This window comes from Lycium barbarum, chromosome 11, assembly GCF_019175385.1.
Source record: "Lycium barbarum isolate Lr01 chromosome 11, ASM1917538v2, whole genome shotgun sequence".
Taxonomy (NCBI): Eukaryota; Viridiplantae; Streptophyta; class Magnoliopsida; order Solanales; family Solanaceae; genus Lycium; species Lycium barbarum.
This window is the reverse complement of record NC_083347.1, coordinates 8154583-8181582: the sequence shown is the minus strand read 5'-3', so window position 1 is coordinate 8181582 and position 27000 is coordinate 8154583. Positions and strand designations below refer to the sequence as shown.

At 35.7% G+C, this 27000-nt stretch overlaps 2 protein-coding genes across 4 annotated transcripts; one reads left to right on the top strand and one right to left on the bottom strand.

Annotated features, from left to right (window-relative positions):
• The first annotated feature begins 940 nt into the window (after window positions 1-940).
• Window positions 941-17647, top strand: LOC132617072 (putative callose synthase 8). Of its 3 annotated transcripts, none has more exons than XM_060331962.1 (41): window positions 960-1639; window positions 2368-2468; window positions 2953-3074; window positions 3183-3264; window positions 3356-3466; window positions 3647-3766; window positions 3978-4070; window positions 4153-4244; window positions 4347-4473; window positions 5635-5772; window positions 5849-5925; window positions 6030-6186; window positions 6808-6933; window positions 7040-7157; window positions 7367-7695; window positions 8488-8540; window positions 8630-8690; window positions 9508-9589; window positions 9677-9726; window positions 9820-9906; window positions 9974-10114; window positions 10194-10297; window positions 10375-10459; window positions 10549-10709; window positions 10802-10925; window positions 11027-11121; window positions 11197-11341; window positions 11523-11674; window positions 12728-12879; window positions 12996-13124; window positions 13247-13315; window positions 13404-13572; window positions 13670-13796; window positions 14552-14671; window positions 14742-14857; window positions 14955-15038; window positions 15249-15361; window positions 15445-15674; window positions 15816-16664; window positions 16803-16988; window positions 17111-17647. In XM_060331962.1, the coding sequence occupies exons 1-41, from the start codon at window positions 1396-1398 to the stop codon at window positions 17336-17338; spliced, it is 5949 nt and encodes a 1982-aa protein (XP_060187945.1). In that variant the 5' UTR covers window positions 960-1395; the 3' UTR covers window positions 17339-17647. The 3 variants fall into 3 exon arrangements, with proteins under 3 accessions (XP_060187947.1, XP_060187945.1, XP_060187946.1); XM_060331963.1 differs by having other exon boundaries at window positions 963-1639; window positions 12773-12879; XM_060331964.1 differs by lacking the exons at window positions 15816-16664; window positions 16803-16988; window positions 17111-17647 and having other exon boundaries at window positions 941-1639; window positions 15249-15369; window positions 15445-15601.
• Window positions 17648-18668: 1021 nt separating this feature from the next.
• Window positions 18669-26686, bottom strand: LOC132616738 (C2 domain-containing protein At1g53590-like). The gene is made up of 12 exons (XM_060331362.1): window positions 26148-26686; window positions 25959-26033; window positions 25042-25185; window positions 24696-24791; window positions 24461-24592; window positions 23662-23814; window positions 23533-23574; window positions 23222-23270; window positions 21573-21665; window positions 21308-21494; window positions 20052-20175; window positions 18669-19862 (listed from the first exon to the last, which is right to left on the bottom strand). Exons 1-12 carry the CDS (start codon window positions 26274-26276, stop codon window positions 18918-18920), a joined length of 2169 nt encoding a protein of 722 aa, XP_060187345.1. The 5' UTR covers window positions 26277-26686; the 3' UTR covers window positions 18669-18917.
• Window positions 26687-27000: the final 314 nt, after the last annotated feature.

The following is a 27000-nucleotide window of genomic DNA, read 5'->3' as shown; positions in this document are numbered from 1 at the left end:
AAAAATTTAATTAATTTTATCTTGATTTTGTCAATGTATTAATATTTTGGAATGAATATTTTTAATGACATGGACAACTAATATGGGATGGAGAAAGTATCACTTAAGCACAGGCTTTCCTATTTGTTTGTTCCTCTTTATTTTGTTGGATCTTGCCTGGCTGATAAGTTGTAACCCATAAATCTGTTATATGGCTTCTTCCTATATGGTTTCTTCCACTGAGCAGTTAAAGTAGCTTTGCCAAGACATAATACTTCATTTTGTAAAGTAGCTAATCACTCTTATCACAAAAATTTAAAAAAAAAACATTTGAAAGGATTATCATGACGGTGGGTATCTTTAAAAATTTCATCGAGTATCGGTTACCTCATAAGCATAGATAGTAATAACTTTTCCTTTCAAAACTTAGTAGATGAGAAAAAATTACCTAATATTTTGATAGTTGTTCGCTTCATTGACTGCTAGATCACATGATTCAATCTAAAGGTGTGACACTCTAGGCAAATCCTACATCCACAAAACAGGGAGGGATGCTGGATGCAAATGGAAACAAGCCTTAGACCCCAACACACATTTTAAAGTCGTGTGGGCTTAGTTTTAAAGCGGACAATATCACTGGTGGATAGAGCTATTACAGATGATATTACAACTACTTCGCATGTAATTTTGAGGGATGGTGGGACAATCTTCAGCGTCCAATTGAGTTTAGGTGAATCCCACATCATTTAGACGATGGTGGGCAAAGAGAAAACATGAGAGATACTAAAGTATATTCCTAAGGAAACAAGTCTTAGACCTTGGTGACACGTTTTAAAGCCGTCCGAGCCTAGAATCAAAACAGACAATATGCTAGAGGCTGGGCTGTTACAAAGGGATGAGTTATGACTTCTCTTCTCTATGTAGTTTCAACTATGTACTAAATTTGCCTAAAAGTTGAGATGATAAAGAGAAAAACTAAAAAAGGAAAAGGGAGAACCAAACAAAAGGTGAGTTATTTTATTTTAACCTAATTACTAAAACTTAGTGTTGAGTTTTCTTGTGAAATTCTGGGTTGTTTCATGTCATGTCATGCCTTAACCAGGTGAACAATGAGTTTGTTGGCCCCATTCTTTATATTATTTTAACAATAAAATACCCGCCCAGAAGTTCATTCAACTTCCTTTTTTGATTTCGACAGTCCAAAAGATCCCTCCCATTCAGAAAACACAACACATCCACAGCAAGCAAAAGCAAAAGTGAAAAAGATTACATCCCAAAAGCAACCAAAAAGCAAATTCACACTTTGACACCAAACAAGCAACATGTATATACAGTCAAGATCCTATTTTTATACTCTCAACAAACTCATGCATACTTGCTTCTCTTCATTCCCAAGTGTTTCTTGGCTTTCCAAAAATGGCAGAAATTGTTCCTGCAGAACCAATTCAAGAAAGCACTTCTTCTGCTGCTAGTACTAGTAGAAGAGCTTATACCACAAACAATGAAAGATCCTTCACTAGATCAATCACTTATGGGCGTGACCATGTGCCTGAGCCCTTTGATAGTGAGAAGTTGCCAGTGACTCTGATTTCGGAGATTCAAAGATTTCTTCGAGTAGCTAATCTTATCGAGTCAGAGGAACCTCGTGTGGCTTACCTTTGTAAGGATTTATCTAAAAATTTCATGTGTGATAGCTTGTTTTAGCTGTTATAGTGAAAGTGGCAGAGTGTTATTCAATATTCGTGTAATTCATTGAATTGGAAGAGGTAGTTTTATGCGAAAATAGTCAAAGTAGTGAAAAGCTAAAGATTTTCCAATTTACCAATACATTTTTCTTAGATAGTACTATGTAAGTTATTCCTAGACTTGTATGAGACTGAGGTGTAGTTGTTGTTGTTGACTTGCTATAGTGTAAAGTTATTGAACATAACTGTGAGTCAAAATTGTAGAATTTCAACTCAGCTTGAATAGTTGTTGGTTATCTGACAATTTGTATAATTGTTCCTCTAAAAGCATGTGGATCTCCCTTCAACCATACATTGTTCCGTTCCTGCAACAAGGACGTTGTCCGAATTACAGTTTGCTTAGGAAACATTTCTGTATCGTTGAGATTATGCATATCACAAACAGTATGCCCTGTTACGTTTGCTTTGTTAGTTTTCATGTTAGGGATAGAAATTTGAGAAATATAAAAAGTGAAAAGTAGCATGTGCATTGGCAAAACTTCTTTTTCTCATCCATACACAACCATAATGTACACAAAGGAAATGAATGTGCCAAAACAAAATAGTTCAGTATTTGGATTTTTCATTTTTCCTTCTTGTTGTTGTTAAGGTTCTTATTTTATTTTCGGTGATAAGTGATTATTAATCCAGGTTTCTTAAGCAGGTCGTTTTCATGCTTTCGAAGTAGCGCATAACTTGGACAGGTATTCGAATGGCCGAGGAGTACGACAGTTTAAAACTTCGCTTCTTCAACGGCTTGAACAGGTACGCTCTTATCTTCAGAAAAAGGACTGTTACTCAATCTGATTCTAAAGATTGCTGTGGTGAGATAGAAACACAGGATTCCCAGTCATGTTTGACATCATTAATGTCTTGAAGTAGTAAAAAGCTTTTAAAGAAGAGAAAAAAAAAAAACATATTTTGGAAAATCTAATATTTGTTATTTTCAACTCATAATCTGTATTTCAATTTCTAAACAGAAACTTCACTTTTTTGTTCTAAAACAGAAACCATTGGACCAAGTCCTCTTCTATAGCCCCCTAGCAGAGCTTGAAATGCCAATATCAAATTTTGCTTAAATTCTTTGTGGTAGACTTACAATAAGAATTTTCATGTCTACGTTTACCACCATTTCGTTTGATGCCCAGACCTACCATCTTAAACTGTTTGAACAGAGTTAATAGTTTCCCGGTACTTTACCTAGATCGATGCTATTGATTGCCATGTTGTCTAATTTTATCAACTACAGGATCATGAAGTTACTTTCAGGAAAAGGAAGGAAAGGACTGACTTACGTGAACTTAGACTTGCTTATCTCGAGTATAAACACTTCATCATCAAACATGGTGGAGAGAGTAATCTAGAAAATAGGTAATGATTCCACTCTTTTAGGAATTATGTATGGCACCAAAAGTTCCAATGTCCTTAAATTCATCAGTATTTTCAGTAATGTTCGTGTTCTGTTCTCTACTTGTACAGAGAAAGGCTGACTAAAGCACGTGTCATTGCTTCAGTATTATTTGAAGTATTGGATACAGTGTCCAGAGCAGCAGGTGTTCAGGTTTTGTTTATGCGATTTCCGTCTCTTTATTATTTTGATTAGCTCAATCTTGGTTTCCGTGCTACTAACTTTCTATGTGTCTTCTTATTAGGCTCTAGCAGGGAGTGAGAGTAGCGATGTCAAATCTGAACTCTTTGTGTCATATAACATTCTTCCTCTTGATCAGGGAGGAATTCATCATGCAATCATGCTACTCCCAGAGGTATGTATAGATAATTATATGAGTTTGACTGGCTAAATGGTTTTGAGTGTGGCACTTGCTTCCCATTTTTTCCCATGTTAGGCGAAAAAAGCCTATTCATTGGTTCAATTTGGTCTTCTTTCCTTCCCCGTGAGTTGTGACAGCTCATATGTAGTATGTAATAAGCTTAATATTCCACAGATTGAAGTTGCGGTTACTGCAGTTCGCGATGTTCATGGTTTGCCTTTCCTGGAAGATTGTCTGAAACAAGAAGCCACCCTGGATTTGTTCAAGTGGCTCCAGTTCTGCTTTGGATTTCAAGTACTAATCTTTCTAGCGTTTTCAGTTCATACATTCTCTGCTCCACCACCATTTCTTTCTTTGCCCATTTCTTTTTTGTGTCAACATTATCAAGGCTGGAAATTTCATCATAACCTATGGACTTCATGACTTTCTAATTCAAGCATTTTATCCTCCCTGTCTATGGGATCCATAATGGGATCCATAATTAATATCACTTTTCTCTTGTCAGAAAGGGAATGTGGCCAACCAGAGAGAGCATTTAATTTTATTACTTGCTAACACGCATGTTCGGCAGACTCAAAAGCAAGTATTAGTACCCAAGGTGCTGTACTAGTGTTATCCGGCTCTTTCTAATTAAGGTGTCAATTTAATTGGATTCATTATGCTTGTTTTCCTGGTATTAGCTAGGGGATGTTGCTGTTGATGAGCTGATGAAGAAGTTTTTTAAAAATTATACAGATTGGTGCAAATTTTTGGGACGAAAAAGCAATATTAGGTAAGATAGATTTTGAATTCCTGTTGCTTTCTGAAGTAGTTGTTTCTCTTCTTACTTCCCGTCACTATCTAACATCTTTTTCATTATTTCATTACTCTTCAGGGTGCCATATCTGAAACAGGAGGCCCAGCAGTACAAACTTCTGTATATAGGTCTTTATCTTCTGATATGGGGAGAGGCTGCTAATTTAAGGTTTATGCCAGAATGCTTGTGTTACATATTTCACCATGTAAGCTGACATTTTATACCATTTCTATAAAGGTGACTCCATATAAGATTGACTAGAAGGGAAAGTAGTTTTAACTCTGAAAACTGTTTTTTGAGGTTCAAATAAAAGTTAGATACTTTATGTTGTTGGTTCTAATTTCCTCTATGAAGAAACCCTTGAGAAGGTGAGAGCTTGTCTTGCATGTCGTACAGTGATGGTACTGCGTGTTTACCTTATGATGCAAATTGCTATATTTTCCGATACTAACCTAAAACGGATTCTAAAGGATCTAAGGAAAGGAAATAAGTAAGTATTCAAGGACATTTCATTCTTTGAATTTACTATAATCAGTCCATGTCCTTTGCTTTTTGAAGATTAATGCATAAGTTTCTTTTATTTGTTTGAAGATGAATCCTATAAATGTGTACAATGCCGCAAAACTATTTTTTAAAAATGACATAGAAGAGTCTAATTGCGTTTTGCTCCATCACGCTGACCTGATTTTTAGGAGAAGGGATGCCTAATTAATTTTTTCACCCAGAGACAGGTTCTGCGGTATTGGTAAATAGAATAGAGGTAGCTGTAAATATCAAAATTTGGTTAGAAATGAGAATAAATGGAGGTGAAAATGTATATAGAAAGTGCTTTCATGCAATTTTGGACTGGAAACTGCAAGCCAAGAAAATGTTGATGGCAAACTGTGGAAAGAAAACTGTTAAGACTATCTTCCCTCTTATTCTGTTATTTTTTGAGAATGGATTCTTTTACTTATTGGATTAAAATACAAAAGGAAAGAGAAGAGCTCATAGAAACATCTGTTTGTTGGGTTTTGCTTTGTTTGATGATTAATCACTATACAGTTAGACGCTAAAATCTGTCTCTTCTTTTAAATAAAAACCATGGCTCATGGTCAGTAATATTTTGTCACTATGAAGAGTTAGGCATGCATGATCAGCCATCTATAACAGACTTAAGCTAAAAAAAATGATGGATCCACATTGATCCTTGATATAGCATAATATCATGAGTTTCACCATTAAATGTTATAGCACCTGGAGTCCTTTATTCATGATTTAAACTTCAACAATCTTTTGGAGATCGAAATCCAACAAATATTCTCTTTCTTTGCCTTTAGTTTAAATATAATGCAAATATGCTCAATAAACATATTCTCTCTTGCAGATGGCATATGAGCTGCATAGCATGCTAACTGGTGCTATAAGCATGACAACCGGAGAAAAGGTCATGCCAGCTTACCAAGGAGATTCAGAATCTTTTCTCAACAATGTAGTGTGTCCAGTGTATCGTGTCATATCTGAGGTACTTCAAAGTTTGGACATGCAAATACCTTTGATCTCCATAATTTCAGTTTCTAACTGTCTGTGAAACACTTAAGGAAGCAGAGAAAAACGAAAATGGAACAGCTGATCACTCGACATGGAGGAACTATGATGATCTGAATGAATTCTTTTGGTAGAGATGACTTTCTCTCTATGCCAATCTTATATTTCAGTTGTGGGACTCCTAAATATATGTCGGGAATTTGTTGCGATTTGCTGGTTGCTTCGCTGTTTCAGGTCTCCAGATTGTTTTCAGATAGGTTGGCCCATGCGTCTGGACCATGATTTCTTTTGGGTAGGATCTCAAAATGATGTAAAAGGTCGAAAAGAAAAGGCTTTTGTTGCCAACCCTGAAGACAACAAAAAGGATGCTAACGAAGATGAAGAAACGGGGGTAAGATACCCTGTTGACATTTCAAATTATAGCAAATAGTGTACATAGACACAAGAAAGTATCCTGTCATTTCATTGATAGTGGCCAGTTTTCTTTTTATCTCACCCTTTTTATCTCAATGTATCTCGTATTTGTTTCTTTACGCTTTCCCTTCTTCTGTTGAATCAAGAAAACCTTGGGCTCAAAACCTTTCCTCTGCAATGTCTATGGGAAGGAATAAATTGGCTTTTCTCTTTCAATAATGCAGCCTTCTTCTGTATATCAACTTGTCGTATCCTATTCGTTATATGTAGCATGGTCAGATATTAGCTTGAAAGGTTCTCTGTATTGGTTCTGACGACTCGTATAGTTTTATGATTTCATCAACTAAAAGGGTTATCAAATGAATTGTAATTACAATTGAATGATTGAAAAGGAAATGTGAGTTGATATATGCTCTAAGGTGGCTTTTGATGTGGCAACATAAGTAAATTACTTCTCTCCTACATGCGTGTCCGTCTTTACAATGAAATGTTGAGCTTGTTGCAACACCAGGACTAAGCATGTGGAATATCAACTCTTTGGCCCTTATGTTTAAGATACTAAATTTCCAAAATTACAGTCTCATTTTGTGGTCTTCAGATCCTTGTGGATGAGAAGCGTGAAAAGAAGTGGCCGGGGAAGACGAATTTTGTAGAAATCCGCTCATTTTGGCAGATTTTCAGATGCTTTGACAGGATGTGGAGCTTTTTTATCCTATCACTTCAGGTGTGTTCGTTAAAGAGAAGATATTAACAATAGCTTAAGTATACATTACTACCAGGTTACTAAGCACCATTTCCTTTTTCTTCCTTTCTTGACTGTTTTCTTTTAGGCAATGATAATTATGGCATCTCACGATTTGGAGTCTCCTCTACAAGTCTTTGATGCAACAGTACTCGAGGACGTTATGAGCATCTTCATCACATCAGCGGTTCTTAAACTTGTAAATGGTATGACATTATTTGATTAGAGTATAATCTAAGAAGTGCTAAGAAGCTGCGCAAATTTTTTTGCCAGGACCACTAAGTCTCTTGTTATTTATTGTCTACTTCTTTCTTATTTTATTTATTTTATTTATTTTATTATTTTATTTATTTTATTATCTACTTACCTATCATAAATCAAGACAAAACATATGAAGAGATTCTCATTCTTGCAGCTATTCTTGATATCATCTTTACATGGAAAGCTCGATGTACAATAGACCCCAATCAAAGTTTGAAACATGCGCTGAGGGTGGTTGTTGCTATGATGTGGACCATCATTCTTCCCATATATTATGCTAGTTCTCGTAGAAAATATACTTGTTATTCAACACAAAATGGGAGTTGGCTTGGAGAGTGGTGCTATTCTTCCTATATGGTTGCAGTTGCATTCTACTTGATGACCAATGCAGTGGACATGGTTCTATTTTTTGTGCCTGTCGTTGGAAAATACATCGAGACCTCCAATTACCGGATATGCATGTTTTTAACCTGGTGGACTCAGGTAAACTTTCAGTGTCCTGATCCTAGCATGCTCAAATGTGTTGGAGCAATGCAGTCCAAGATTAGGGCCTGTTTGGTTATAATTTCTTTAAAAAAAAAAAAAAAATTGTTTGGTTATACATTGTGTCAATATTTCACTCCAAACTGGAAAAATAGTTTTGCAAGTAGAAAAAAAATTCTCTCACACAATTTCAACATATTTTCAAGTGAAATGCATGTCAAACACAACTTCGACTTCCAAATACCCGTTTTCGAGTTAAATTCGAGTACTGTTTTCCAGCTATAACTCAATTCATGTCTGAACACCTACTAAATATTTCAGGATTGCAGTACATACCTGTTTATTATTGTTTCTCCTGCTACAGCTTCTTTTGACTTTCCAGCCTGCTTAGGACTAATTCATGAATGCCTTTTTGAATCTACAAGATATATGAGCTTAACTGCATATTAATCACCAACCATTTGAGCAGATATACGATTGCAAAAGAAGTTTAAAGATAAAATAGAAGTAACAATAAAAAAAATCAGTCATCTGATATTATGTTTGACCAGATCTTAATCCTATCATGAGATGTGAAATCAGGATATGCATGAATAAGGTGTTTCTTTCTTGAACTTATATTTATTTGGTATTTTGAAGTAAAGCTAATGTCATGTTGACCTGAGCTGCTAAGAGTTCTGGAAAGCAAAGTGCTTTTCCATCTCACTTAATGGAATGTATTTCTTAGTCTTAGTCATTATATGTCCTTGCTGATTTTTTTTTATTTTTTATTTTTTGGTATTCAAAATGCAGCCTAAGCTATATGTTGGGCGAGGAATGCAAGAAAGCCAAGTCTCCCTTCTGAAGTATTTCCTACTATCCTACTCTGAGCCTATTTTTTAATTTTAAGTTATTTCTTGATGGGTTTCTCATTAAGCCTTATTTCTGGTTTTAGGTATACCATTTTTTGGCTGTTATTATTAATAAGCAAATTCATATTTAGCTACACATTTGAGGTGAGTGGTTCTAAGCCTTCTTATTTCTTTCAAGCTAGTATTACTAATTAGATCATTGACACGTCCATTAATTTATTTGAATGTACGAGCAGTGAATCAGAAAATAAATTTTATGAATTACTCAAATATTGTCTCCCCAGTTGTTTTAGTGTTGTCTGTCTAAAGGAACATGCAGTCAATATCATCTGAGTTTTAGACGTTGCACTCTTTATCTGAATTACGAGTACAATAGTGTTAGTGTGGTGTCCTGCAATAATTGCTTTACGCTCTTCTAGAATGACGTAAAACATTTTCAAGAAAAATCCTTTCCTTGATTAAATTAATTATATCTAAAATTATGAAGGAAAGTATTTCCACCAAATAGAGGTAAATGATTTACGTCATTTTGCGTAAGTCAATTTCCAGTCCAACTCTTCGGCTCCTAATGCATATACCTTGTTGCTAACAACTTGTAAACACTGTTTATGCTCTTTACTGATCTTCAGTGGAGCTTCTCCATAGAAAAATATTTTCTGTCGAAAAAGGCATTGAAATAGGGCCTCACAATTTAATTTTCTAAAGTTGCCATGGAATAGCATGCTATCAGATGCAAAAATTGATATCCTTTCTTTACAATGATTTTAGCAACTAACCTTAAAACTGTGTGCAAATCCCAAGTCCTTTATTTGCAGCAAAATTAATTCATATTCAAGTAAATATGTTTATTTATGCTCTGCAAGACTTGGGAACAAACATCTTTTCAAATTTCAATTGGAATGTGTAGAAATATGTGCCCACAAGCTAATAGTTAACTTTTGTCTTTTCATGAAATTTCCAGATAAAACCACTTATATCACCTACAAGACAGATCATGGCAGTCGGAGTAAAAGATTATGACTGGCACGAGCTTTTCCCTAAAGGTAATTGTCTAAACCTTTTTATCTTTTTAAGTAGCTGAGGAGTGTAGATATGTAAATCCTCTGAATGATTCTTTTCTTCCAATTTAGTCAAGAGCAATGCTGGAGCGATAGCTGCTATATGGGCTCCAATTGTACTTGTAAGTTATATTATGATTTCATCTTCTGTTTCTGAAGATTCATATTTTTTCTTTTAAAATAAATATCTTCCGTGCTGAATCTTATTGTTTCAGGTATATTTCATGGATGCACAAATCTGGTATTCTGTGTACTGTTCCGTGTTTGGCGGAGTGTATGGAATCCTCCACCATCTTGGTGAGGTGAGTTGTTTCTAGTTAATTTTAAACCATTATATGGATTTCTCATCTCTTTTTTTGTTCACCACAGATTCGGACTCTAGGAATGCTGAGAAGTAGATTTTACTCATTACCTGAGGCTTTCAGTGCTCGTCTTGTCCCACCCGAAGCAAAAGATTCTAGAAACAGTTTAATGAATTGGCTTGTCCCTTTGACGTTCCAATTCCAAAAGGTTTTTACCATTAATTATTTAAGTTTACTTACTAATTCTTTATAATTCTGTCTCATCCCTCTGGACTTCTGTTTGGCAGAACTTTCACTTATCAGAAAGGGAAAAGAGCAATATTGTGAAGTTTGTTCTTGTGTGGAACCAAATCATCAGTAGCTTCCGGGAGGAGGACGTGATAAGTGACAGGTTAATAATTTCTGTCTAGCTTATTCGGACATGCTGTTCTTTATAGAAAGCTAAGACTGTGTAATGACTGACAACAGGGAGATGGATTTGATGAAAATACCTGTAGTATCAGAATTATTCTCTGGTCGAGTTTATTGGCCCATTTTTCTTTTAGCAGATAAGGTACCATGTTAAGCTTGGAGCTTTGTCTATTTTTATATTAGCTGACATGCTATTGATTACTGTTTGAATTATCCTCCATCTGCTGGTAGCTTTCAAATGCAATATCTATTGCACGAGACTTTGAGGGAAAGGATGAAGTACTTTTAAGAACAATGAAGAAGGATACATACATGTATATGGCTGTGACAGAGTGTTATGAATCGCTGAGATACATCTTCGAAATTCTTGTTGTTGGTGACCTTGAGAGAAGGTATTTTTAGACTTATTTCAAATGCATTTTAATACTGAATTTCAATACTACTGAGAGTGCTACCAATTGTGACATGGTTGTCCACTTTTCAGGGTTATTTCTGGTATATTAGCTGAAATTGAGGAAAGTATTCAAAGATCAACACTTCTCAAGGACTTGAAGATTAGCGAACTGCCAGTTCTATGTGCCAAGTGCATTACTTTACTTGAACTTCTGGTAAATTTGCACATAAGCATCAACCCTTTGCTTCCTTCCTACTACCAATTTCTTCATTTGTCTGACTCATGCTTTCCATATTGACACATTGGTTTATCAAGATTGAGGGAAATGAAAGCCTTCATAACAAAGTCGTATTGGCAATTCAAGATATCTTTGAGCTTGTAACAAGCGATATGATGTTAAATGGATCAAGGTTAGATGCCTGAAGAATTTCAAGTCATAATAATTCTTATATTTATTTTGTCTTAAACATCCTTCTTGGTTGCAGAACATTGGAGTCACTTGAAGCTCACTTGCATAGTGGGGAAGGGGAAGAGGTCGCTGAACTTTTCAGCTGGATTGAAACACCTCTGTTTGCGTCTAAGCATTCGATCCATTTTCCATTGCCAGATAGTGATTCCTTATTGGAAAAGGTGTTCCAAATACTTTGCTACTTATGTTTTCCTTGTAGTGTAGTACTTGGGAATACTTATATCAGAAAGGGTCTTTTTTCAGCCATCATAGGCTTTTACATATGATGTGTACCTCCCTCTAACTAAAAACATATACACAAACCTATCGCATGTATGGAGACTGATTTAGTTTCAATTGTAGACCAAGCGGTTTCTTTTACTGCTTACTGTCAAAGATAAAGCACTGGATATACCAACCAACTTGGAGGCTCGGAGGAGGATTTCCTTTTTTGCCACTTCTCTGTTTATGAACATGCCAAGTGCTCCAAAGGTGCGGAACATGTTATCTTTCAGGTCAGATTTTATCACTTTTACTTGATATTTTTGTCACTTAAAATATTCCTACTCCAGCTGTGGAATTTGGTTCCAATAATATCATCAGAGAAATGAACTACATGATCCACCTATTAGGCATATATCTAATGTACTGATATCTGGCAGATCTGTGCTGATCGTAGTTATCTATTTCCGTAAACATGTTTTTTTTAACAGCATCCTCATTGGAAATGGCTAATTGGCTAGCAGGAAGTTGTTTTTGTCCACTTAAATAGAAGTGCGTATTTGCATAGCAACACGTTTACTGAAAACATCCATTGCAAGAACATGCATGGAACAACATATACTAGGTGAATTTCAATCCAAAAACTAATTTGATCTATGGACAATATCATTGTGGTAAATGTCGTAGTGCCAGAGGATTCATCATCAGCTCGAATTGGGGACTATTTTTTGAAATCTTAGCATAACTTTAAATTTCCTATCTCACGTCTACTTCTTTCCTTTCTCGAGTTTCTGGGACACCCTTTGGGATATTTAGTGTGGTGGCTATTTATAGAATGTGAGAAGCAAATGTCTAATCCCGGCTAGTTATAGAATGTCAGAAGCAGATGTCTAATCCTTTGTTTCCTCAAACAGTGGAAGAATTTCTTGGGAATTACTATATTCTTCAGTTCTTTTTCTTCACTGGTAGATGATTGAGGTCCACTAGAGAGAAGATATTTCTTCAAAACAAAGAGATGGTTATATAGTCAATATAATTATGTAAGAAGTTTTTCGTCTCAATTCATCTTATTTCATCTGATCTACCAAAAAATGTGTGGGATACGGACAGTTCTAATAAAAAGAATCTTTGAAGAAAAACCAATTATCTCATCGATTCCATGATCAAAGGATAGAAGATTACTCGGGATTTTAATCAGAAGAGAAGTTTCAAGAAATAACAGCGTTTTAATACTATGGCCAACCTTAAATAACTCACAAGGACTCTCTGAAATGAACAAATGAATTAAATCTGTATAAGCATAATAGCTTAAGATGAGTCTCAACTCTCAATATTCTTGTAAACAGATTTCAACAAGTAAACCAACTTATAGGGACATGTTTACCTGGCAGTGTTCTAACTCCACATTTCATGGAGGAAGTCAAATTTTCAAAGAAGGAGCTCAATTCAAGAAAACAAGGGGTCTCTATCCTTTTCTATATGAAAAAGATATTTCCAGGTTGCCACGACAAAACTTCTCTATGACTTTAGGGAGTGAGAGAGAGCTCCTTCCATCTCATAAGTCAGGGTCCAATTTCGATTCACTAAATATTTATTTCGACTACACATTCTCAGATGAATGGGAAAACTTTTTGGAGCGCATGGAAAGGGAACGAATAGATGAATCTAATGACGAAATTGAAGAAGAAGAAGAAGAAGAGAGAAATTGGGCTTCTTTCCGAGGGCAAACTCTAAGTAGAACAGGTGGATTTATCATTCATCTAAAAGTTAATTTCCATATAGTTAATTTCCATATAAGCCGAAATTTAAAATTATGTCCTTACCAGAAATGTTCTTTATATGTTTTCTTTCTTTAACCAAAACAGTCCGAGGAATGATGTACTTAAGGAAAGCGCTCAAGTTGCAAGCTTTTCTTGACATGGCTGAGGAATGCGGTTTGTAATATTCAGATATTTTGATGTTCTCCCTACCCCGATATTTGACTAGAGTGAACATCTTCTGCATGTTTCTATCTTTCTGCAGATATCCTCCAAGGTTATGATGCAATTGAGAGGAAAAATGATACATTATCAGCTCAACTTGAAGCTTTGGCGGACATGAAATTTACACATGTTGTCTCTTGTCAAATATATGGATTACAAAAGACTACTGGTGACCCTCAGTCTCAAGACATACTAAATTTGATGATTAGGTACTTTTTCCAAGTGAAACTTTAATTCTGGGGGTACTTTTGTAACAGACGCTTTGGGAAATTTAATTATGTTATTTTACGAATGTGTTGCTTAAAGGTACCCTTCTTTGCGTGTTGCTTATGTTGAGGAGAAAGAAGAAATTACAAAAGGAGAAATTACGCCAGACAGGACACGAAAAGTTTATTCATCTATTCTAGTTAAAGCTGTTAACGGTTTTGATCAGGTATGAAAAAGAATCCTCTAAGCGGTTGAATATATTTAGTTGGTTAATAGATTTGAACTCCTGAAATTTGTGAAGGAAATAGACTGATGTGTCAGGGTGAATACTCCTAATCTCTTCAAAAATAACATTTAACCATCTAGCCATTTTTTTTTCATTTGCTTATATCTTTAACTTTCAAATTCTCCTTTTATAATTAGTTTAGTTAATTTAAGTGAGAAAAACAATTAGACGATTTTTCTTTTGCCTATGCTATTATTCTTAGGGTGAGCATCCCTCATCCATCCCTTTTTTCACTTGCTTAGTCCTTTAAGTATCAAATTCTTCTGATATAAGGTACTTTAGTAAAATTTAAGTTGGGAACCTGTTAAAAGTATTTTTTTAAAAGTCCAAAACTTTACTAAATGCAAGAGACGTCTTTTATGTCTTCAATATAAAAAATTTTAACACATAAGTTAAGGTGAATAAGGCATCATTTACTGAGATCTCGATCACTAGACTCATCATCACTTGCTGAATTTTTTGCGGTAATTCACATTGCCAATCTTCTCTATATGCTTAGAAAGTTCAAAAACTGTCTTTTGCACAATACCTTTGGACACTTCATTGTCAATATGCACATGCCTTCTCAAGAAAATGTAGTAAGGAAGATCTATTTGTTTCTTTTGTGTTTTATATATATGCCACAATGAACAATGTCTTTTAATTTTAAATATTTGGTGTATGCTTATTTTACAAATCTGTTTGAACTTTTGTAGGAAGTATACCGCGTGAAGCTTCCAGGTCCACCAAATATTGGAGAAGGAAAACCTGAAAATCAAAATCATTCCATAATTTTCACACGTGGTGAAGCTCTCCAAGCAATTGACATGAACCAGGTACTCATCAGCCTTAGGATTTATAAAAATAATAATCTCAAATATTCATTCTAATAGCTTGTTCTTACAGGATAACTACTTAGAAGAAGCTTTGAAAATGCGAAATATCTTGCAAGAGTTCCTGAAAGACCATGGTCGGCGTCCTCCCACAATACTTGGCATGAGAGAACACATATTTACAGGAAGGTCAGCATCTAAGAATTGATATTAAAAGAAAAATAAGACTAAGGGAAATTTTTGAATTAAATGCTAAAGAAGCTTCCATCCACTTCTCTGATTGCAGTGTTTCTTCTTTAGCTTGGTTTATGTCCTATCAAGAGACCAGCTTTGTCACCATTGGCCAGAGGCTTCTGGCTAATCCACTCAGGTAATTTAAGCCTTATTTCTACATTCTTACTTTTATGTAATAGTGGTCAAGTGACTAATAAGGAAACAATCGTTGGGGAAAAAAGATTAGTTCTATATTCCTTTCACATGAAAAGCTCTTTGCCCAAAGGAAAACAAAAATATAAAAATGTTTTATTCAGTTTGCTTACAATAATTTCGGATTTTCCTCCTTTTCCATCGAAAATTTCAGAGTCAGGTTCCATTATGGGCACCCTGATGTGTTTGACCGAGTATTTCATTTGACGAGAGGTGGCATTAGCAAAGCATCCAAAACAATCAACTTGAGCGAAGATGTTTTTGCAGGTTTTCCAGTTAATGCAAAATGTTTATTTGACATCGTACAGTTGTATAGATTGGAAAACACGTGACACTCTAATGTAATGTAGGATTTAACACAACTCTGAGAGGGGGACATGTCACATATCTTGAGTACATGCAAGTTGGAAAAGGTCGCGATGTAGGCCTTAACCAGATTTCAAAGTTCGAAGCTAAAGTTGCTAATGGAAACAGCGAACAAACAATCAGCCGTGATATGTACCGTCTTGGTCATAGATTTGACTTCTTCCGGATGCTCTCTTGTTATTTTACAACGGTTGGCTTCTACTTCAACAGCCTGGTAACTACATTAAATCCTATAATTTTTCTTCTTTTTGCTGTCTTTGAGCATTTCAGCTTCCATATTCTTTTGGTCTGCCAAGTTATACTTGGCTATGCTGATTTCTATTCTCTTTTAATCTCTGCTGTCAAAACTTTGCAGATATCAGTGATTACGATTTATGTGTTTCTTTACGGTCAGCTATACATGGTATTAAGTGGTCTACAGAGAGCGCTTCTCGTTGAGGCAAAATTGCAAAACATAAAATCACTGGAAACAGCTCTAGCTTCTCAATCATTTATCCAGCTTGGACTTTTAACAGGTTTACCCATGATCATCGAGTTGGGACTTGAGCGAGGGTATCTTAATGCCCTTAAAGATTTTGTTCTCATGCAATTGCAGCTGGCTGCTGTTTTCTTTACATTTTCCTATGGTACAAAATCCCATTACTATGGCAGAACAATTCTCCATGGGGGTGCCAAGTATAGACCCACTGGTCGTAAAGTTGTGGTTTTTCACGCCAGCTTCACTGAAAATTATAGACTTTACTCTCGGAGTCACTTTATCAAAGGATTTGAACTGCTGCTCCTGTTGATTGTTTATGATTTGTTTAGGCGATCATACGAGAGCAATATGGCATATGTTTTAACAACATATGCAATATGGTTCATGTCATTTACTTGGTTGTTAGCACCATTTCTGTTTAATCCATCTGGATTTGACTGGGGCAAGATAGTGGATGACTGGAAAGATTGGAATAAGTGGATCAATCAGCAAGGTGGTATAGGGATACAACAAGATAAAAGTTGGCAGTCTTGGTGGAACGATGAACAAGCCCATCTTCGTCATGCAGGGCTATTTTCTAGGTTAATTGAGATACTCCTTTCACTAAGATTTTTCCTTTACCAGTATGGACTGGTCTATCACCTTGATATATCAGGTGGACAAAAAAGTTTCGTTGTCTATGTGCTCTCATGGGTTTTCATTGCTTTTATTTTCCTCTTGGTCAAGGTAAGCTTTCTTCCTGCACATTGTTTCAAATTAAGACAAATATCTTTCTTGTTTAGTCGTATCAAGTGTAGTCTTACTCATACCTCCTCGATTGATAACATAGTTCACTTTTTTACTGAATTTTCCGACATGACACAGGTGCTGAATATTGGAAGGCGGTTTTTAAGTGCAAACCATCACTTAACTTTCCGTTTGTTCAAAGCTTTTCTTTTCCTAGGAGTTGTAGCTACTATTATTGCCCTGTCAATCGTATGTCATCTGTCCGTGAGAGACTTGATCATTTGCTGTCTAGCTTTTCTACCAACTGGTTGGGGCTTGATATTGGTTAGTGCAGTATATGTTCTTGCTAGTTTTGCTATAAGTACATTCTGCTTGTCCTTTTTTTTTTTTTTTTTTTTGTCTAGTTATTAATATTTTCTTATCTCGTAAATGGTTGTTTTCCTCAGGTCGGGCAAGTAGTGAGACCCAAGATTGAAGGTACTGGATTGTGGCACTTCACTCGGGTTTTTGCTCGGGCTTATGATTTTGGAATGGGTGTTGTTCTTTTCGCACCTCTAGCTGCATTGGCTTGGCTTCCAATAATTTCAGCTTTCCAAACTCGGTTTCTGTTCAATGAGGCTTTCAGTAGGAGGCTGCAAATTCAGCCAATTCTTGCAGGAAAGAAGAATCATTAGTGATCTCAACTTGATTTTGAAATACATAAACTTGCATGTACACATATTTTTCTGTTACTGTAGAATAGCAAGTTGTCCAGGTAACTTCAGCAAAATAGTAGTAGATGAGGTTATGCACCAAAACATCTTGCCATGTGGATATACTCCACGGGGAAACTAATAGGTTATAGATTCTTTCATGTACAGATAGAGTAATTTAGTAGGCTATTGTGTATAGACATTGATGAATAACACACATTCTTAAAATCCAATCCTTCTAAAAAGTTTTTGTTCATCAGTACAGTGCCTAATCACAGAGAATAATTGCATAATTTCTGTCACCCTACCTTTCCTGGCATCCTTGCCGGGTTACCTCGAATGGTCCAATGTGGATTAAGAATGCTGCATGAAACTATTATACTTCTTATCTGGTTATAAGGATACGGAATAATAATCTCGGGATAAATATCCTACGTTGAGTTGAACTTTTGATTCCGGTATAAGCAATCTCAGGATTGTTTATACTGAAATTATGAGAGTATTATTTTTATACCAAACTCGCAGGATTACTGATTCAGGATAAATTAACAAAATGACATTTGCTAATCTCTTCTCCCAACGTCTTTTATGAAAGCCAAGGTTAAAATAAAATAAAAATAAAGTTTATCTAGTGCAAAACTAAATACATGCTTCATATTATATTTCTATATCACATTTTAGTCCATTTTAAACATCTATTAATACAAGTATATTCTTAAACCAGGGGAAGTGCATTGGCAAAAGACGATCACTTCTTCACTTTCAAAGCAATTAATACAAGTATATCCTTAAACCAGGGGAAGTGCATTGGCAAAAGACGATCACTTCTTCACTTTCAAAGCAATATTGCTTAGTACTCCCTCTCTCCCAAAAAGATTGTCTTAATTTGACTTAACATGGAGTTTAAGAAATAAAAGAAGACTTTAGAAATGTGTGGTCCAAAACAAGCCTTAGATATTTGTGTGACTGTAAATCATCTCATAAAGTTAAAATTGTTTCTAAATATAGAAATGTGCCAACTTTTTGGGACAAACTAATAAAGAAAGTAAGACAATCTTTTTGGGACGGCAGGAGTACTATTCCGAGTATAAAACCATCTTCCCTTTAGCTCAAAGAAGATCAGTTCAAAGACCTGTAGCGCAAAACCCATGCAGAGATGGGCACATGAAATTGGCCGGCATCTAAAAGAAGAAAAATAAGTCTAACAAGGAAATGGAAAATCCATAGATGCTCATGAACTTTCATGACCTACAAACTTCACCAAGATAAACTAGTGCTTATATGTTATACTGTGAAGAGGAATCCAATAAGGAAAGATAATGTTCACAATTGATCCTTCCAAAATTTCCATGATATAAAACTTGAAACCATAACAAAAACACTGTACTTTGAACTTATGATACACGTTGCTTTAGCCGACGTGAAGCTATTACAGGCAGGATATAACAGCATATACAAGTAAAATGGAAAAAGAACCATCCATCTGCTTACAGAGACTGTACAATGGGGGAAACTAAGAAAACCACCTTGTTACAACACATTCAGAGCTCACCTCATTGGTCTACCTCGGACTTTTAAAACTTGAAGACTGACCGAATGCATGATTTTCTTTTGAGTCCCCTGCTACTTCTTCTGGAGCTTTGATGTTTTCACTATCTACCAGTACACTGGTCTTTATTGTGGTGTCAGAACTCTCAATACCGGAGCTTTCTATGGAAGTGTTGCCAACTAAAAGCGAATCAACTGATGAAGGTTGAGACTCTGCATCAGAAGAATCAGATTCCACAGAGCTCAGTCTCTCTGTCTCTGGTGATTCTAGTTCCCCATTAGATTTTTCTGATGACTTCCGCGATATCACTTTCTTTAAGCCACCACCAACTGACTTGCCAGCATGTTTAAGGATTTTCTTTGCCTTGAGTCTCACTCTCCCCTTTTTGGGGATTTTCCCCTTTACCCCATGACTCTCTTTTCCATCTTCTATTGTTGTCAATGATGAAGAGGAAATGGTGTCATCCACTATAATTTTCACTCCAATTTCCTTGGCATTAACTGCCCTAAGATTCACATGCGGAGGTGAATCTGGCTCTCCAAGATTGCCAGACTTATCCTCACTTCTTGGACTTCTGTGGAAAATTGAGCTGATCTTATGGAAACCCCTGTGCATACGACTTGGAGAATCTGGCTTACTTACATTAACACTTTCATCAAACCTGCATTCATTATAGTGAGAGGAGCCCCCTGATGTTGATTTAAGACTTCCATCAAGAACCCTGCTCTTTCCCTTTCTTGGTTCCCATACTTGTGCTACTTCACTTCCTGGATGGTGTACCCATATACCAGTCTCCCGCTGCCCTTCGATATTAATAGGTTCATACATATCTGCAGCTTTTGAAGATTCGTCAACTGATTCAGTGGTTAAGGAGCTTCGTTCAGTTTTATCCATCTCAGCAGATTTGCTATCCCGTTCATTCACCACAGTTCCGCTCTCATATGACTGCTCCGGACCCTGAAAATTTCTGAAAACTTAGCACTTCCTTATTTTCCGTCACTTTATCATTAATAAATTGCACCTATTGCTCAGGCGCTATTATTTTGGCTTAGTGCATTCATCCACTATAGTAATCAGTGATGCAATGCAATTTCAGGTGCAAAGAAGATGATACCTGAGAAATCTTTGCACAGGAGAAATGTATACCTTTTTGCCAGAGTCGACAACAGTTACGGCAAGATGCAATCTCCCCATTTTAATGTTCTGAAGAGACAGCCACATATCATGCCTCTGCCCATCCCTAAAATCGCAGATATTGATGGAACAATCTCTGTTCACACAAAAAAAAGGTAAATAAGCTGCTTGTGTCGGCTTTGAATAATATTCCATTTGGAGAACATACTGATGTCAAAAGGAAAAAAGGAAAAGGATAGATAACTCATACACCTAAAGGAAAAAGTTTATCGTCCAGTAACCAGAGAGGGACCTGCAATCAATCTCAAGATACTCCTCTTTTTTTACTGTTCTTTTCTTTTTGAGAAAGGGGTGGAGAGGTAAGTGGACTGGGCATTTGGGGAAAAACTAAATAATTTACAATATTTTGTTGCAGGTCTAAAATAAATAATTAGAAGTCATATAAGTAATAGTTTAAACTTTTACATGTTGCAATAAACATAGGCCAACATGGTATCAAAGTAGGCATATGATCTTAAGATCGAGTCTCACCCCCACCAACCAAAAATATATTTCCGCATGCTTAACCCAAAAGAAAAGTATGAGCTATATACATCAAAGGATGTGTAGCAGGTTTAAAATAAATAAAAGTGTCCCTTCAAGCTTTTCGATGAGGTGGTTCATGCAGTTTATTAACGTCAAAAACCAAACAAAATCAATAAAATGAACTATAGACGAGCTTTCACGCGTCTATAGTTCAAAAGTAGCGAAATAAAAATGTCAATGCAGCTTCTTTTTTAATTTTTGTTTTCCATTTTCTTTCCTTTCCAGAGGGTTGAAGTGGGATCTGCACTCTGCAGGAGATAAATGCCAAAATCTACAAATGGGCTTAAGGCATTCTGATGTTTCAGGACCCATAAGAAGAAAACTAAAATTCGTCGGTGAGTATGAGAAATTTTCAGATTCGAACAAAATGTAAAACGAAAATAAAAAAAGTAGTATCACTAATTTTTCCAGGTATCGTAGTACCATTGCAACCAGATTATAGCAGGAGAGAAAGCTGGAACACAATGCTAAACATGACTTACAAAATAAAAATAAAAAACAGTGAGCACAAGATGAGTATGGAAATAGAACTAAGCCTCTAAAGCAATGAGTTAAATCACCAAGATTGTCACAAGGAAAAGGCCAGAAAAGGAGGAGAACGTCTGAGCATAACCCAATCACTATATAGTCAAGGGGTGAAAGGTGACTAGTATTTAAATTGCCAAGACGAGAATAGGACGAACCCCAATGTATCATCAATAAAATGGTCTTTGTCACGAACACCGAATTTGAGCATGTTGTTAGGAGACTCCCATGTACAGACTGGAATCTTGAACTCCTCATGCCACTGTGGAGCCAACGTCTTCTTCTTAGTCTTAGTCCTGAATCTGTAAGGACCAAGGTTCCCCTTAATATATGGATCAGCCAATCCTGAAAAAGACCACCAAGCTTTTAGACATACGCTCCTATTAATTCGAAAAAAGTACAGTAAGACTATTTTCTACCTACCATTTAAATCTGATGGCTTCATGTCAGCTGCTTCAAGAACTTCTAAAATAACAAAAGCGATGGGCTCCTTAGCATCAACAGAAAACCAGTTTTCTGAAAAAATGAAAAAGAAAGAGTTATATAGCTGTGACAGAACACATCTAACTGAATTCAAGCACTTCAAACACATCTAACTGAATTCAATCACTTCAAACACATCTAACTGAATTCAATCACTTCAAACACATCTAACTGAATTCAATCGCTTCAAAAACAGAACCCAACAAATCTAATCTAGACAAGTTATGCAGCACACAGAAATGCGTGATTAATTAGTATTATGCAAATGAAAGATGATAAGTGTTGCATCGAAAACTATCAGCATAGAATGTTCAAATCTGTGAACACCTCCATCATTAATAGAAAAATATTTTTACCACCCCATCTTGCCCTTATCTATTGAACATCAAAGAGACTAAATTCAAGCACATCGAGGATTTGAGGTGCTAATGCTTTTAATCATTTCCTTTTTTTTTTCCTGGGGGTGGGAGCAGAGGTGAATGGAAGCAAAAAAAATTATCCTTTTATGTAGTTAAAATTATTATGTGGGATTTCACTGGGTATGTTGTTGTTGTTATTGTTGTTGTTGTTGTTGTTGTAGTTAGAATTATTAATTAGGAGACACCCACCACACACTAAGATTTTAGAAAACACTGAGTCACTGACCACCAGTTTACACTTCTTTTATAGGTAATCTCCTCAAATCCAATTGAATCCCCTATCAATGCAGTATGGTTCATATTAGAAATCTATCAACAAAACGTTGTGTATCAGCTAGTTTAAGTTCTCAAAGATGAATAACTGACATGGTTCAAGCAATGCCCAATATTACCCTTACAAAATTGTGGATGATGATCTTAAAACATATGAAACATTCCAGGCTTTCACACATTCGGATTAACTTCACTGCCATTCATGGAATAAGGACTTCTAGCACAGAATCGCATATTGGTAGAATAAAAATTCTTGCATGCCGCAATAGTGGTCCCTCTATCACAGCATAACTAGGGATAAGTATCTATTTACTCAAACAGGAAGCGGCCCTTTAAAACTTCTTTTTCTTGATCGACTTCAGTTCAGATAAGGACAGCCCGGTGCACAAAGCATCCCACGTTAGCAAGGTCCGGGGAAGGGCTGCACCACAAGGAGTGTGATGTAGACAGACTACCCTAATACAAGCATTAGTGGCTGCTTTCACGGCTCGAACCCGTGGCCTATAGGTCACATGGAGACATCTTAATGGTGTCAACTTTTGGATGGAAAATGTCTTGTGCCATGCAGATGACTTTTTTTATTAGTCTTTCTAAAGTCTCAAAGGCCGTTTTCAATTTATTTATTTATTTTGTGAAGAAAATTTATATATTGAAATCAAACCTCAAATATGCAAATTCTTTTTAATATATCAAAAAAAAATTCAACAATATTTATAATGATTATTTCAGAAAGTGAAATTTCCATCTCAACTAATTGAAACTCTAATTATAGTCGAGTATTAAATATTCAAGAAATGAGAATTTTTTAGTTTCTCGAACATTGATAATCTCTTAAATTTAATATTCAATTCAAATTTCCTATCAAAGAGTTGGAGCGGCAGCTAGGGTGACCATTACCTGGTTCCGGCGACACAAACTTCTCAACGTCCACCACCAGCATGTTGGGCTGCAAGATATTATGAATAACTTAGTCTAAAAGATATTCATGAAGGCTTTTTTTTTTTTTTTTACTTTTATTTTGGATACATGGAAACCACAATACCTGACCGTAAAGTATTCAAACCATTTCAGCAACTGGAGGTAAAACCGTGCAATTTTATTACATTAAACACAGAAGCGCAATCAAAGTCTAAAATATGCTTCTACCACAAGCATATTAGCGGCATAATGTTAAACAGAAGACAGACACAAATATGAACGAACCGCACCTCAACAAGTGTCTGCTCAAAGGCAACAGCGAGAAGTTTATCCTGATAAGGATGACAAGCGAATCTTAGGAAGATTGTACATATGTCAGTTCAATATTAGACAGACAGAGAGATGCTCATTGAACTAACCATCCATCCAGCAATTCCAGGAAGTTCTGTTACATCGAGTCCGCGTGTGAAAATTGGCTTCACAGTCATCTGAAAATAAGGAGGCTCCACAAAGCACACCCGCAAACGACCAAGAAATGGCCACTTCCTTAAGAACTTTACCCCAACCAAGACCTACATGGAACAGTGATACGTCCAAATATATTATTTTAGGTTTTAAAATCTGGTCATCAAACAATACAAGGGCATAAAAGAGTAGAGAGGAGAATAACTATATTAAATGGCTAAACACTGAACATAGAATTCTCTAAAATTGTCATGAGTTTCCTCATTCCTTGGTATGTTGTGTGAGTGCCTAAAGCGGATAATGATTAAGACAATACCGTGTTGTTACCCTGTATAATCATTAAGATAATATAGAAATAATATAAGAAGATTAGAATACCTAGAGGGAATCGTATATCCTAACCACACAAGAATAGAGTGCCGTGAATACTAGAACTTCAAATCTTAAAATTCAGTCTTGAACAATCTTTATAGCTATATTTTTTTAATCAGGTATTCTTAGCTAAATATTGTTCACATATAGAGTGACTAAAGCAGTTCTAAGTGAAAAGAGAGTCATGCGGAACAGACTCCTTACAAAAATTTAATGACTTGATGCTAACAGTGAAAACCTTCACAGTACCTGCAACTATAAGACCGAACATAAAACTGACACTACTAATCCCACCACCTCATTAGCCTCTTCAGTATCAGGTTTTCACAATATTTTACAAGAAGAAGATTTTCACAATATTAATTGCCATTAGCGAATCACCTTTCCCTCAACATGCATGCCCAACAGATGTAACTTTGCCCACATCCCAAAGCCCAACCTTTTTCTCAGTTTCACGGCAAGAATTGCACTCATGTCATCAGCAGCACGAAAATTCATTCCCAACTCCAGGACCTGCACGGATAGATATAAATTTAAGCCTCATCAAATAGAGCACAAATGGACAGAAGCCACACTGCTGACATATATCAAACATTCTTGTGTCAGAACTGCGTACCAAGTGATCATCTCCAGTAGATTCACGAAGAACCCTCATTTCTGTGAACATCGGTGGGTTTCTTCCCAAATAGAGGTGCTGAATTACAGCTTCTTTCTGTATGCATTTGGGGGAAAATGAACTCTTGATAACTCATCTCAACAAACATAATAAGTCCTCAAAGTCAAAAAATTGGATGAACAACTATAGTGTTGATAAAAGCAGAACTGATAGAATTCAAAGAAATACACTAAATACAGGGAAAATGTAGAAAATAGAGGCATTAAATGGCATGTGATACATAGAATCCAACATATAAGAAAGCAATTTAGTGGTTTAGCAGAAGGTAAATGGTTTGAACCCTTACAGCAGTCCAGGGTTTGTACTTCTGCATAAACCATGGAATGATAGCGCGCAGAATTTTCTGTGAAACAATCTCCTCCATGCAGATAGGCCAAATCTTTTCAATCGCATAGTTTAACCATCTCACTGATTCAGAGTCTGAAAGTACCTGGTAAAATCCCAAGAACGATTTAAACCAAAAAAAAAACGAGGGGGTGACTCCAAATTACTCTAGAGTCATCAAGGAAGCTGCTGGTTATTCTAGCTCTTTATCAAACTTCTCTTATTAATGAATGACTCGAAGTCAAAAATTTGGTCTTAAAGGAACATAGAGAGAGAGAAAAAAAATAGTAGACAATATGTAAAGCCTAGGAACACTTGAACTTGTAAGTAACAACAAGAATCAGCAGAAATTCAAGCATATTTCACTTCAGAAAACCGTTTGGCCATGAGAATTATTCACTCTTTTTGGGAATAATTTTTTACTTTATTTCAAAATCAGGGTTTGGTTATAAAATTTCCAAATCCAATGAGTTGGATTCCAAATTTGGGAAAGTACTCCAAAACTGTTTTCCAAATCCATCTTTGTAAATTCCAAATAAAGTGCTCTCTTCTGTCCTTTGCATATAACCAAACGCAACTTCATCTTCAACTCCAACTTCACAAATTCCAAATAACTGAAAAATATTTGGAATCTATGGCCAAACACCTACTAAAAGTTCCCTAATATAGAATATTATTTTGCTTACTTGCAGTTCAGTATCTTTTCTTTTTAGAATCGCCTATAAAATATTTCTTTTTGAGAGTCAATTCAAAATCTTTTCTTTTGCCTGTCAAATCTAACAACAAAAAGATACTAATAAACTTTCCAAATCTATCATATTAACTTCAGGGACGAAAAAGGAAAAATGAACCTTCAAAATGTAAGAGCAAAATGCTTACTCGCCGTTGGGAAGTCTGTCTTTTTTCCTCAAACTGTAACTTCCTCCTTAATTTAGTCACATACTGCTCATGAACCTTCAAAAATTAAGAACATAACTTGATAAATCCACATCAAATACAAAAAATTGAAGAAACGATACATAAAAGAGTACAAAACTGAAATAAAAACACAATCTTTTTGCAACTTACCACATAGAGATATATAAGAGAAAGGAAGTAAGCAAAAGGGTGGCAACAATTGAACGAATTAAGCAACCATAGTACAAGTAACACAATGCCCACATGATGAATTATTGTAGCATCAGTTATACTTGTCATTTTGATCCACCCAAAAGAAAAGAAAAAAAAAATTGTTCTTTCTATACACAGTTCTTGATTTAAAAATGACAAAGACCCACTAAGAAAAAACACTTGACCCAAATCTTCAAGAATGGGTTAACTCAAAATTGTGATTAAAGAACAAGGAGTAATTACAGAACATGAAAGTCCATTTTACTTTAATCCCATTACTTGCATGGGTATTAAAGACATTTATTTCGTGTCATAACGCGTGAGTGTAGGCTTGTAAAAGTAATGAAACTTGGGGGTGTTCAATTTGGGTTTAAGATTTGAAAAACGGGCTTAGAGAGTTGGTAATTAAGTTTGACGAGGAACTCCATGGTTGCAAGTGGTGTGTGTTTTGGAGTTTTCTGTTTTCATGCTTTGACTGGTAGAGTTTTCACAATTCTGGGCTCCACCTTCGATAGATGTCTGTTAGCTAATGTATTTGGAGCTCCGACTATTTTTAAATACGGAAAAGGGTCAAAATTATCCCTGAACTTTAAAAAATAGTTCATTTATACCCTTCGTTATACTTTAGGGCCAATTATACCCTTACAGTTATACTATGGGGTCAATTATACCCTTATGGCTAACGGCTGTCACGTGGCATCATCTCAACCCTTCAAAATTATTTTACCCTCAAATAATTTTTTACCCACTAAAATAACTCAACAATTTTTTTTCCAGCAAAAATAATACGAAATTATTTTTATTTTTTTTT

Bases quoted from the DNA above. Each gene is read 5' to 3' on its own strand.
- LOC132617072 (XM_060331962.1), top strand. From the start codon at position 1,396: ATGGCAGAAATTGTTCCTGCAGAACCAATTCAAGAAAGCACTTCTTCT. The intron at 5,926-6,029 runs GTAGAGATGACT...TCGCTGTTTCAG, and splicing joins GATCTGAATGAATTCTTTTG to GTCTCCAGATTGTTTTCAGA. The intron at 10,115-10,193 runs GTTTTTACCATT...TCTGTTTGGCAG, and splicing joins TGACGTTCCAATTCCAAAAG to AACTTTCACTTATCAGAAAG.
- LOC132616738 (XM_060331362.1), bottom strand. From the start codon at position 26,276: ATGACAAGTATAACTGATGCTACAATAATTCATCATGTGGGCATTGTG. The intron at 25,186-25,958 runs GTAAGCATTTTG...GGATTTTACCAG, and splicing joins GACAGACTTCCCAACGGCGA to GTACTTTCAGACTCTGAATC. The intron at 21,495-21,572 runs GTAGGTAGAAAA...GGTCTTTTTCAG, and splicing joins GAAGCCATCAGATTTAAATG to GATTGGCTGATCCATATATT.